This window comes from Solanum dulcamara, chromosome 11 (genome assembly GCF_947179165.1).
Source record: "Solanum dulcamara chromosome 11, daSolDulc1.2, whole genome shotgun sequence".
Taxonomy (NCBI): Eukaryota; Viridiplantae; Streptophyta; class Magnoliopsida; order Solanales; family Solanaceae; genus Solanum; species Solanum dulcamara.
Window position 1 is genome coordinate 39,162,828 of NC_077247.1, and position 13,335 is coordinate 39,176,162.

Here is a 13,335-nt window from a genome sequence, read left to right on the forward strand (position 1 = left end):
ATAATTTTCTTAAGGATACACTATGCATTCAGTGGGCTCGATTGTCTTCTTGTCACTATTGTTTCTGTTTTTCTTACAAATTCTGTTTCATTACTAGTTTTAATTTTTGGTTTTGAAAACTTGCTAGAAACTTTGTTGTTTATTATTTCTGCAAAAGTTTTTGCTCTATAAAACTTTTTGTTCTACAATTTTTTTTGTTCTTAGGGGCCGTTTGATTACTTGATAAGGGTTTGAGTTATTCATGTATAAAATATAATATTGCATAAGTTTTACCATGTTTGATAGCATTTTTGTGTAAGGTATAAAACTCAACACACATAATACTATGTTTGGTTAGAAAAGTAGAAAATCACATAACTAATACATGTTTAAATTATGAGTCAATCAATGTATTATTTTATACGGACAAAAGATGAAATAAGTTATACATGAATAATTAATACCTGAATAAAAATACAAATTGACAATTTTACTCTTCACTCTCAATCTCCTGTCTAAGTTTACATGTCTCCTATTAATTATTATTTTCTTATTGCATTCTTATCATTTCTGAAAGCTTTTGACTACACAACTTAAACTATATTTTGATAACCCTTGACAAACTCTTCTCGTTCTTCTTATTCCAGACATAGCTTTGCTTTATCTTAAAGACATTTTGAACTGCAATGGAGAGAAACGAAAAAAAAAACAGAGGAAAATGTCTCCTTCGGCATTACTGGGAACTCCAACTAACAGTTCTTTTCCTTTTTTTCCACTAAATTTCAAGTGTAAAGAAACTAAAGCTTTTCTCCTCCTCATGTTTTTTCCTCTTGTTAATTTGTTGAGAAACGAATAATCAAACATCTGGACCTTGTGAAACTTTGTCATCCAAACTTTTGATTCAAATATATAATGTCAACAAATAATTTATTTTTAAGAAGTATATAATGTTTATTAATTTTTAACATAACAAACCAATACCCAAAGAAATTATTAAACCCTGCATAACTAAACTCTGCATAAATAAATTCTACATAACTAAACTCTGCATAACTAATACATGTATTACTAAGACCTGCATAATTTTAACCAGCAATCAAACGATCCCTAAGTGCTTTTCTAATACAGATTGGATAACAATTTTAATCCACCCCGCCCCGCATTGTAAGATTTTCCATTTTCAACCCGCCCGCACCACCCCGTCTCTACTCGCCCCACCCCGCCGCGCATATCAAAACAAATTATTTTTAATGAATAATTTTTCTCTATTAACATGTAATGTACCATTTTTTATACGTTCTTTTTTTGTTTTACGTAGCAATATCCAATCTTCTACTATCATTTTAAAACAAAAATCCGGTAGAGTTATGTACTAAATATTTATGCTTGTCCTACATCAAAATTGGATTATCATTTATCCAACCATCTTTTCTCTATAAGGCTTCCTCACATCTACCATTAAAAGCAATCCGTCTAAATTAGGTTGATTTCAACTTGGCAGTTAATGAATACATAATCCATGAAAAAAATAAAATAGGTTTGCCTCATTCTTTTTGAAAGAAAAAATCTTGCCTGCAGTTTTTCATTGACATTCACAAACTGAGTTTGTCTCTTCTTTCAATGTTGGAGTTGCAGTCTGAGTTTTTGAATATTGACTTCAGTTCTTCACTGACATTTACAAAAAATTCAATTTTGGAGTTGCAATTGTTTTCAAAGTTTGTAAATGACAAACTCACTTTTTGAAATAAGTCTACAAAATTACATATCCCAAATTCGCACCCGCTTGATTCTCTTAAAATTATTAAAACTCGCCCTACATCCACCCGCTCCGTTGCCATCCCTAGATTTTGACTCCATCAGTTTGGGCGTGTCATGTTGGACTATCCTTAAGAACAACTAATTGATTTATTTTGAAAAAGAACCCAAAATATTTCTACTACTTCGAAAGGAAGGGATGATCGATCGAGAATATCAACATCTGTTGGGTGGACAATTGACCGATTGAGTTGGGCCGGACGTCCATTTTACATAATTAATATGGAAAAATTACCCTTTTACACATATTCTAATACCATATTTACTTGTATTTCTTATTATACCAAAAAAATCCAAAATCCCTATTTTTCCTTTAACTCTCTCTCCCTCACTGATACATCACTCTTCCTCCCTAAATCCTCGCCTAAATTCGCTCCTCTTCATCAGTTTTTGAGATTTTGAATTTCTGAGTACATCTGTTACTCAATTTCAAGGTTTTAACTAAGGTATATTTAAGTTTTTCCTTATCTGGAATCTCACTTCATCCTCATTCAATCTGATTTCTCATAAAATTTGTATCGTTTGATTTCTTCTATAAATCTTTAAAAAATCTTCTAAAATTGGTATCATTTGCTTTCTTCTGTAAATCTTTGTGTTTTTTTAACTCATATCTTCAATGATACATATGAAATCCGTTCATGGTCTCACACAGTTGAATAAAAATCAAGAAATTCTTGTTTCACCTGGTTCTGATTCATCTTGGGAATGTTACGACGAGGTTACATCCAAACATCGTAACAATCTAGCAGTGATGGATAAGCTACGTGAGAAATTGAAGTCGAAAGCTCCAGTTCAACATGCACCCAAAGAACTAGACAACAAGATTGAAGGAGTTACAACACGCCCTAATCTCCCAAAGGTATGAGTTCAATTAAGTTTTTTTTAATGTCGTTTTTATGAAGATTTTTTGATTTTGATACATATTGTTTATATATCAGATTCTCATGTATCAAGTGTTAACACTTCTGATACATAGTGTTTTTCTTTAAATATCATTTTTTCTGGAGATTTACTTCTGATACATCGTGTTTAAGTGTCAGTTTCTATTGTATCAAGTTTTAATGATCCTGATACATCTATATTTATGTATCAGATTATAATTTATGAAGCCTTACTACTTTTGATACATCTTCTGTATGTATCAGATTCTCATGTATCAAATATTTTAATGCGTCTGATATATCGTATTTATGTATCAAGTTCAAGTTGTATTTAATCATTTTTCATGTCAATGCAGAGAATGAAGTACGTCATCAAGAAGATCCCGTCCCACCCCTTGAAGGAATTGATTAATCAACAACCTTCAGGAAATAAACTTCACATATATGTATTAGAACTTATGTATCAACTGTAGAACTGATGTATCATAACTGATGTATCAGTATTTAATTAGCACATGTTATGCCTAATTGATGAATCAACAACCCGCAGGAAATAAATTTCACATATATGTATCAGAACGTATGTATCAACTACAGAACTGATGTATCAGAACTGATGTATCAGTATTTAATTAACACAGGTTATACCTAACTGATGTATCAAAAAACTGCAGGAAATAAACTTCACACATATGTATCACAACTAATGTATCAACTACAGATCTGATGTATCAGAATTGATGTATTAGTCTTTAATTAGCACAGTTTATACATAACTGATGTATTGAAAACCTGCAGGAAATAAACTTCACACATATGTCACCGACAACGATTCCATCACTTTTGTATTGTTCATAACTAACATCGGATTGCTAAATTTCAGAATGTCTCGGTAGTATCGGGATATTCATATCGATTAATTGATGAAACTCAAAGTTTGGTTTGAATTGATGCTCTGTTTTTTTTTTGGAGACGATGCTCTATTTTTTGGCTTGAAACTTTATGTACATAATTGTTGCCTTTTTAACCAATTAATTCCATTAATTAGATCAGTAATTGATTTAAAGAGTCAATCATACCTTATCTCAATCTACTATCCATAAATAGCTGATGTGCATTAACTATTCTACAGCTAAAATTGATGTATCAGATACATAACTTATGTATCAGCAAAACTGGAAAAAAAAGTCAAAATCGACTTTGGTTTGAATTGATGCTCTGTTTTTTTCATTGGAGACGATTCTCTGTTTTTTGGCTTGAATCTTCATGTACATAACCGTTGCTTTTTTTAACAAATTAATCTCATTAATTAGATCAGTAATTCATTTAAAGAACCAATCATACCTTATATTAAGATACTATCCATAAATAGCTGATGTGCATTAACTATTCTACAGCTAAAGTTGATGTATCAGATACATAACTTATGTATCAACAAAATTGAAAAAAAAATTAAAATCGACTTTGGTTTGAATTGATGTTCTGTTTTTTCATTCGAGAGGATGCTCTATTTTTTGGCTTAAATCTTCATGAACATAACCGTTGTTTTTTTTAATAAATTAATCTCATTAATTAAATCAGTAATTTATTTAAAGAACTAATCATACCTTATATTAAGATACTATCCATAAATAGCTGATATGCATTAACTATTTTACAGCTAAAGATGATGTATTATATACATAACTAATGTATCAGCAAAATTGGAAAAAAAAATTGAAATAGACTTTGGTTTGAATTGATGCTCTATTTTTTGGCTTGAATCTTCATGTACACAACCGTTGCTTTTTTTAACCAATTAATCTCATTAATTAGATCAGTAATTGATGTAAAGAACCAATCATACCTTATATTAAGATACTATCCATAAATAGATGATTTGCATTAACTATTCTACAGCTAAAGTTGATGTATCAGATACATAACTAATGTATCAGCAAAATTGAAAAAAAAAAGAGAAAATCGAGTAATTTTGATACGATAAGGGATGTATAGTAATTAGACTTTTCTATTATGGGATTTAGGTAAAGTTTACAATTAATATCTAGCCAAGAATCCCATTATTGATCAAATTGGGACGGATAGAATTTATTGGCAAATAAAAAATCTATTATTTTTAAACATTCAGAAAAGAAACCTAGAAAAGAGGAAGAATCACTAATACAATAGGATAAGTTCGATCTATAGTTATTAGGGCATCCTAAAATGATTTACTAAATTCGGTGAGTTGTTCCAGGTGATCAGAACAATCAATAATTAATGGAATTTCATGTTGGATCTCCATAAAAAACTTGTTTGATTGTGAATTTTCAATCACATTGTGTGACACCCCGGAAAATTTTTCACAAAAACTCAAATATTTCGTTATGTGTGGGTAGACTCGGACCGGAGGATTTGTAATTCTACACATGATTTAGGATTAATTCCTAAGTATTTTAAGTGTGTTAGATGTGTTTAGGGGTCATAAGGGATCTCTAACACCAAGTCGAGTCCAAAGAACTTCAATCGATTAAGTTTTCGGACGAGTTAGTATAAGGGTCAAATTCAAACGACCATATCTCCTAGGATATAAAGAACTGGGTGTCCCACGAAATACCAAATTAAAGGTCTTTGAGTCTTCTTTCCAACGCCACCAAGATTGCAATTTTTGGAGTTTGGAGTCAAAAGTTATGGCCATTGTACTACAGTCTAGTACTGCAGGAATTTCAAGCCTGGGCGAAATTTGGGCTTGGCGCCCCACACCACTATAGCGCCAGAAAACAGCCTCAGTAGTTTGGGGCTTGGCGCGACGCGCCACTAGTAGATGTGCAGGGTTTTAAGCCTATTTTGGCTTGGCGCTGCAGTGGCACGACGCGTCACTATAGCGCCAACAAGACTTTTGCCTAAATTTCCAGATTTTTGGAAGAGGGGCAACTTGGACTTTTTCCAAATTATATATACACCATCCTTGAGTATTTTGGACCATTATTTTCAGCTTCTCTCTCTCTCTAAAAAGCCCTAGAAATTTTCCCTCTCTTCTTCCTCTTCTTCTTCAAATCCTTCTCCAACAAAGATTGCCTACAAGAGTTTCAAGGATTCAAGCCTTCCATTGAAGACCTAACATCAAGGTTTCTTCAAGTCTTCAAACAAGGTATGTAAGGCTAACCTAAAATATGGATTTAGTTTTTCCATATGCTCATAGATGTGTTGGATAGGAGTTGTGAAAGAGTAGAACCTTCTAAGAAGGTTTTCTTGAAAGTTTTCCTAAACTATAGAATGTTTTTAAGTACTATTAGTTGATTGATGTTTTTAATGACTTGAGTTACTAAATAGTTATCTTTTATATTATTGATTTCAAATGTACCTTTGTATATAGATTTATAGATGTTGACGATATTCTTGAGTTGAGTTTTGTTGAGAGTATGGATTCATGTTTCATTCACATGAACCCAAGATGAGATTTCTTTGGTCATAATTTGTCTTGAGTTGAGATGGATGGTTTTGTGTATATGTGTATTGATTGGAATGAAAAGAATGAATTGGATAGTTAAGAATGTCCTTTTGCTTCTATAAATTGAACATAGGACTAAAATAAGGATTTTGGAGTAGATGTTTGACGATTGATGTGATGATGATATTTGATAATGATGTGATGATGATGTTTGATGATGATGATAATGTGATGATGATGTTTGATGACGATATGAATAATGGTATTAGACGATGTTGTGTGATGAAGTGGATTGGAGTCTAATATGATTTTGTGGTATGTGATGTGCATAATTTGAGTTGATTGGAGTCTTACAAATAGTTTGAAAATAAATAATCTTTTGAGAAAGAGTTTTAAATAAATGTTTTGTGAATATTTTTGCATAAATTATTTACACACTATTTTGAGTTTTAAAGGATGATTATTTTCATCTACGATTTAAAAAGAGTTTAAGCATGATTTGAGTTTGGAGAAGTCATTTTAAATATTTTTGAACATGAGTATTTGGAGTATAAATGAGTTGAGCATTATTTTCCTTAAAAATATAAATTTTGAGATTTATATAGATTTTTAAAGAGAAGAGTTTGATGATTGGAGATGAGTCGATTTGAAAGAGGGTCCAATGAGGTCAGATTTGATTGAGTTTTGAAGAGAGTCCAATGAGACTAAATGAGTTGATTTGAAAGAGTCCGATGAGGCTAAATGAGTATTTTAAATATTTTACTCACATAATAGCTATGCGTGTATTGAGTCTTGGGAGGAGTATTGAGCACCGAATTGGGTAAGAGTATAGTCCATATTCGAATCCCATAAACTACGCCGCCAACGTAGGAAGGGATTGTACCGTGTCGGATGTTTCCCTATTTTATTGTCCTGAAATGATAGGACGTGATTGATTGATGGATCCATGATTGGTTTGAACTGTTCATACCTTGGCAAGTATGAGCGGACGGAGCAACGACGTGACTCGTTGTGCATCACCTATATATAGGTGGTGGGATTGTTGTCGGTTAGAGAAACTCTCAAATTGAGTGGTTTGTGCATGATATGATTGGTTTGATTGAGATTGGTTGATGATTGAGTTGGATTGAAAACATTTGCATAATTTAATTTGCATATTTATTGAGTTGAGTCCTTTGAGTTGATTGTTGAGTTGATTTTATATGATCGGATTAGGTGATGTGCGATGAATTGGATTATATGATATGTGATTGGATGGTGTACGATGGAAGGGTATATGATTGGATTGGATCGGATCGTATATGACCGGATTGAACCGTTTGTATACGATTGGATTGAATCGGAGGATATACGATTTGATTGAACTATATTGTGTATGATTGGATTGGATGGTATGATGTGTGATTGGTCTTTGTCTACAAATGTATTCTTACTTTAGACTTATGACGCCTTATTTGAGTCTCTCTTATCTTTCGGATTTAAGATATTTGGACCGATGATATTCTTCCTTGTGGTATGTTTCATTCTGCCATATTACATACTTGTACATTCCACGTACTGACGTTCATTTGGACCTGCATCATTTCATGATGCAGAGACAGGTTTAAGAGATCGTCAATAGGAGAATCATTGGGGATCTATTCGCACTCAGCGTATTGGTGAGTCCTCTCCTACTTTTGGAGGACACCGCTTATATCATTCTTGCATCGAGTTAGCCCTTTTCATTTTAGTTTGAGGTAGCCATGAACATGTCATTGGCACCAAATAGATAGTAGTGATAGAGGCTTCATAGACTAGAAAGTGATGGGTCGATGAAATATTTTCTTTTCTTGAATTATTTTTGTCAAACTATTTTAATGACAAAGATCGGAGTTTGATTTGTTGGCTCATGGCCTTTCTTTCTTGAGTTAGATCGTTAATTTGGATTGCCCGCCAAATTATTTCTTTACTTTTAAATCTTTCGCTGATTGAATGAATGAACGGATGTGTGATCAGGCTATGTGGTTCGCTTGGGAGCCAGAAATGGTTTCTGAGTGCCGGTTACGTCTAGGGTACCCTCCCGGGGCGTGACACATTGTAAGCTAAATCTGCGATGACAAATAAAACAACAACCGATATCATAAAGAGTTTTGACCAATTTGAAAAGTCATTTATTATAATTGAAATAACTGAATTTGGAGTTGTTCGATTAAGTAATGAAGTAATGGAAATAGAATGAAATTTGTAATTGTCTTAATATATTTTTTTTCCTTTTTTCTTTTTATTGTGTGAATATTTAGGAGATTTGACCATTTCAATGCCCTTTTAATCATGCATAAACTAAATCAATAATGAAAATAAACGCGATGAAAGCTTCTATAAATACAAATGCACCTAATACGTCGAACATCTTTCCTTTCTATTGATTATATAATAAATAATGATTTACTAATAGCAAAATTGTTGGGTTATATAATATTAATCATGTACTTCGAAAATAGTAAAGGAGTAGTATTTATACTTACAAAATACTACTTTATACTCCCTCTATCCCATTGTAGTTGTTAGGTATACTGTCCCAAATTAGTCGTCAATTTAAACAATCAAGAAACAATTAATTATTTTTTTCAACTTTATCCTTAGTAATTAAATCATTTTGAAATGTGAAAAAAGTTATTAGTACAACTCTACTCTATTACTACAATTTTCAATAAAGCTATTTTAAAGTTACAAGATTATTTCTTGTTAATTTTTTGGTATTCCTTGCATATCATTCAATATAGAATAGATCAATCTATGATATTTAATGTATAAATTAATAATTTATTAATTGAGACTAATTCCCATAATGATTGAAGAATATTTATAATAGAATTATATTAGTCAAATTGCATTTCTTATTAATTTTCTTATCCTAACAACTAAAATGGAATGGAGGGAGTTCAACTTTAATAAATTTTCAAGAAGCTATAAAGGAGATAACAAAATCTAGTGGGGTGAAATTGCCTAATCCAACTTTTGCAGGGACCATTAAAGTTTAGTGGTAAGCTGAATAGTAAAGACAAAAGAAAGCTAAAACCTAATAAACCTTACCCTTCGACTTTGATTCTCATTCTTCACTGTGGCGTCTCATATACTGAGAAGATATTCACTTCAGCCTAAGCAACTTTCATCATATGTTGTATTGACATCCAATTTAAGCAAATCAAGGTAAGCCCTTTTCCTTATTTGTCAATTTTTCTATATAAGTTTCTCAATTTTTTTGAATTATATTTGTTAGTAGCTATGCTAATTATCCTGAATCAGTTCGATCTGTTATTTTCTTTCATTTTTTGAAATACCCATCATTCTTGTGTTGAAAACAAATCATAAAGTCTCAGTCTTTGGTGGTGGGGTTATTGATAAGTTAATTAAACATGGTTCTTGATGGATCTGTGAAGATATAATTATGAAGATGTTGTTGTTTTTCCTGTGTTATGTAGATTCTGTGGGCTTGCTGATAGAGAAGTGATGGCAGAAGAGAGTGGCAGAAGTTTTGCCCGAAGGAACCAATTGTTGGAGATTGAGAAACAGGTTCATAAGTGGTGGACAGAAGGTGATGTTTTCAAAGCTGAACCTAAAGAATCACCTCCTAAAGTGGGGGAAAAGTTCTTTGGGAATTTCCCTTTTCCTTATATGAATGGATATCTACATTTAGGCCATGCTTTTTCATTGTCAAAACTAGAATTTGCAGCAGCATATCACAGATTGAGAGGTGCTACTGTTCTTTTGCCTTTTGCGTTTCACTGCACTGGGATGCCCATAAAGGCATCTTCGGATAAGCTTTCGAGGGAGATATCGAAGTTTGGGAACCCACCTGTTTTTCCTGTTAGGGAAGAGGAGAGTGTTGAAACAGAAGTGAAGGTTGAGACTGAAGGAAATCAGCCCGCACCAGGTGGAAAATTTAAAGGAAAGAAATCGAAGGCAGTTGCAAAGACTGGTGGTGATAAGTACCAGTGGGAGATAATGAGGAGTTATGGTCTGTCGGATGAGGAGATTACCAAGTTTACAGACCCGTATTACTGGCTAACATACTTTCCTCCACTGGCTGTAGAGGATCTGAAGGAGTTTGGATTGGGTTGTGATTGGCGGAGGACTTTTATTACAACTGACATAAATCCATACTTTGATTCATTTGTACGGTGGCAAATGCGGAAGCTGAAGGCCCTGGGAAAGATTGTTAAAGATCTCAGGTACACCGTATATTCACCCCTAGATGGTCAGCCATGTGCTGACCATGACCGTGCTTCTGGTGAAGGAGTTATTCCTCAGGAGTATACTCTTATTAAAATGGAAGTTGTCTCACCTTTTCCACCAAAGATGAGTGTTCTGGAGGGGAAAAAGGTATTTCTTGCAGCAGCTACATTGAGACCAGAGACCATGTATGGGCAAACAAATGCTTGGGTTTTGCCTGAAGGAAAATATGGGGCATTTCAGATTAACGATACTGAAGTTTTTGTCATGACTTATAGGGCAGCTCTTAATCTAGCCTACCAAAGGTTGTCTCAGATCCCTGAGAAGCCTACTTGTTTGGTTGAATTGTCTGGTCAAGATCTTATAGGTTTGCCCTTGAGGTCTCCCTTGGCATTTAATGAGATAATATACACTCTGCCCATGTTATCTGTTCTTACTGAAAAGGGTACTGGAATTGTAACAAGTGTTCCCAGTGATTCCCCAGATGATTATATGGCCCTCCATGATTTGAAGTCAAAGCCAGCTTTCAGGGCCAAATTTGGTGTGAAGGATGAGTGGGTCATGGCGTTTGAGATAGTTCCGATTATCAACCATCCAGATTTTGGAGACAGGTCAGCTGAGAGAATTTGCATTGAGAAAAAAATCAAGAGTCAAAATGAGAGAGATAAGCTTGACGAGGCAAAGAAAACAATTTACAAGGGTGGGTTTTATGAGGGAATCATGATTGTTGGAGAATTTGCTGGTATGAAAGTCCAAGAAGCGAAAGGTCTGATCAGGAGCAACCTTTTGGAGACAAATCAAGCTGTAGTATATAGTGAACCTGAGAAAAAAGTCATGTCGCGATCCGGTGATGAGTGTGTTGTGGCTTTGACTGATCAATGGTATCTTACTTATGGAGAATCAGAATGGAGGAAGGCTGCAGAGGAGTGTTTGGCCAGTATGAATCTCTACTCTGATGAGACACGGCATGGCTTTGAGCACACTCTCAGCTGGCTTAATCAGTGGGCTTGTTCTCGCAGTTTTGGGCTTGGAACTCGTATTCCTTGGGATGAGGAATTCTTAGTCGAGTCCTTATCCGATTCCACTATTTATATGGCATATTACACAGTGGCACACTTCTTGCAGAAAGGGGACATGTATGGTAATGATCATTCTTCAGTGAAACCAGAGCACTTGACAGATGAGGTCTGGGAATTCTTGTTCTGTGATGGGCCTTTTCCTGAAAATTCTTCTATATCTTCTTCTCTTCTAAAGGAGATGAAGCAGGAATTTCTCTACTGGTATCCATTCGATCTCAGAGTTTCTGGCAAGGATCTTATTCAGAATCATCTTACCTTTTGCATCTATAACCACACTGCCATCTTCCCTAAGCACCACTGGCCAAGTGGTTTCAGATGCAATGGGCATATAATGCTGAACTCTGAGAAGATGTCCAAGTCCACTGGTAATTTCCGAACACTCCGGCAGGCAATTGAAGAGTTTTCAGCTGATGCCACACGCTTTTCTCTTGCTGATGCGGGTGATGGGATGGATGATGCTAACTTTGTCTTTGAAACAGCTAATGCTGCTATCTTACGTCTCACAAAAGAAATAGCATGGATGCAGGAAGTTCTTGATGCAGAGACATCTTTAAGAACTGGGCCACCATCCACATATGCAGACCGCGTATTTGCTAATGAAATAAATATCGCAGTAAGGACTACAGAGAAGAACTACAGTGAGTACATGTTCCGGGATGCTCTGAAAACTGGTTTTTATGATCTTCAGGCTGCCAGAGATGAGTACAGGCTTTCCTGTGGTTCAGGAGGCATGAACCGGAATTTGCTATGGCGATTTATGGATGTTCAAACAAGACTTATTGCTCCAATCTGCCCACACTATGCTGAATATGCCTGGAGAAAGCTTTTGAAGAAGGATGGTTTTGGCATAAAAGCTGGGTGGCCAGAGGCTGATTTGCCAGATCTTAGCCTTAAGAAGGCCAACAAATATTTGCAAGACACTATTGTCTCGATGCGGAAGCTGCTTCAGAAGCAAGTTTCTGGTTCAAAGAAAGGAAATGCAAATTTGAGTAGCCAAAACAAACCTTCTGTGGGCCTGATATATGTGGATGAGCAGTATAGTGGATGGAAAAAGGAATGTTTGGAGATCCTGCAGAGGAAATTCGACAATTCAACCGGCTCCTTTGCACCTGACAAAGAAATCCTCTCTGAATTGCAGAAGAGTGATATTGGGCAACAAGGCAATTTCAAACAAATACAAAAGCTCTGTATGCCATTCTTGAGGTTCAAGAAAGACGAAGTTGTGGCTGTTGGGGTTCAAGCATTGGACTTGAAGCTTCCTTTTGGTGAGATTGAAGTCCTTGAGAAGAACTCGGAGTTGATCAAGAGACAGCTTGGTCTTGAGACATTGGAAATCTTATCTATGAAAGACGATGCTCTGGAGAGAGCGGGGCCTCATGCTGCAGTTGTGAAGCAGAATCCTCCCTCACCAGGGGATCCAACTGCTATCTTTCTCTGAGTAAATCATTTTTGCAGCATAAGTTATGAACAGTTCTTGTTTGAGACCTAAATGATGTGATACTTCTCGCTTTCTAGGTCTTTTTTGTCCCAGCATTCTGCCTTCATTCTATTACTTGCTGAAGTTCTCTGCTGACAATCCTGAATATGGAGCAACTGCACTTATCTCCACATTAGTACTCACTCATTGTGTAGCAATTTGATACTTTGGACATCTTCAAGTTTTCCATTCTACAATGTTTCCGAGTTGTATCTGCTTTTGATCATTTCTGCTTATAGCTTCATTGTCTTTTGATGCTGTAAAACCTGTCCAAGCATGACTGTATTTTGTTGAGTAGTTTAGATAATTTCAGATTTTAAGGCCTTTATTTGTTCAGATCAAATTTGTAACTGCTTGTCCCATTTCTTTCTTGCCAGAGTCCCATGGAACCTTCTCTTTAGTGGAGATCTGTTACGTTAAGTGAATTGAGTTAATATAAAAGGTATATGGCGGAATTTGATT

The 13,335-nt window shown here is 34.7% G+C and overlaps 1 protein-coding gene across 1 annotated transcript; it reads left to right on the top strand.

The window, feature by feature from the left end:
- The first annotated feature begins 9,157 nt into the window (after positions 1–9,157).
- LOC129872171 (leucine--tRNA ligase, cytoplasmic-like) lies at positions 9,158–13,209 on the top strand. The gene is made up of 2 exons (XM_055947055.1): positions 9,158–9,294; positions 9,567–13,209. The coding sequence occupies exon 2, from the start codon at positions 9,595–9,597 to the stop codon at positions 12,832–12,834; it is 3,240 nt and encodes a 1,079-aa protein (XP_055803030.1). The 5' UTR covers positions 9,158–9,294; positions 9,567–9,594; the 3' UTR covers positions 12,835–13,209.
- The last annotated feature ends 126 nt before the right edge of the window (positions 13,210–13,335 follow it).

What these genes read in the sequence shown, in the direction of transcription:
- LOC129872171 (XM_055947055.1), top strand. Translation starts at nt 9,595, where the DNA reads ATGGCAGAAGAGAGTGGCAGAAGTTTTGCCCGAAGGAACCAATTGTTG.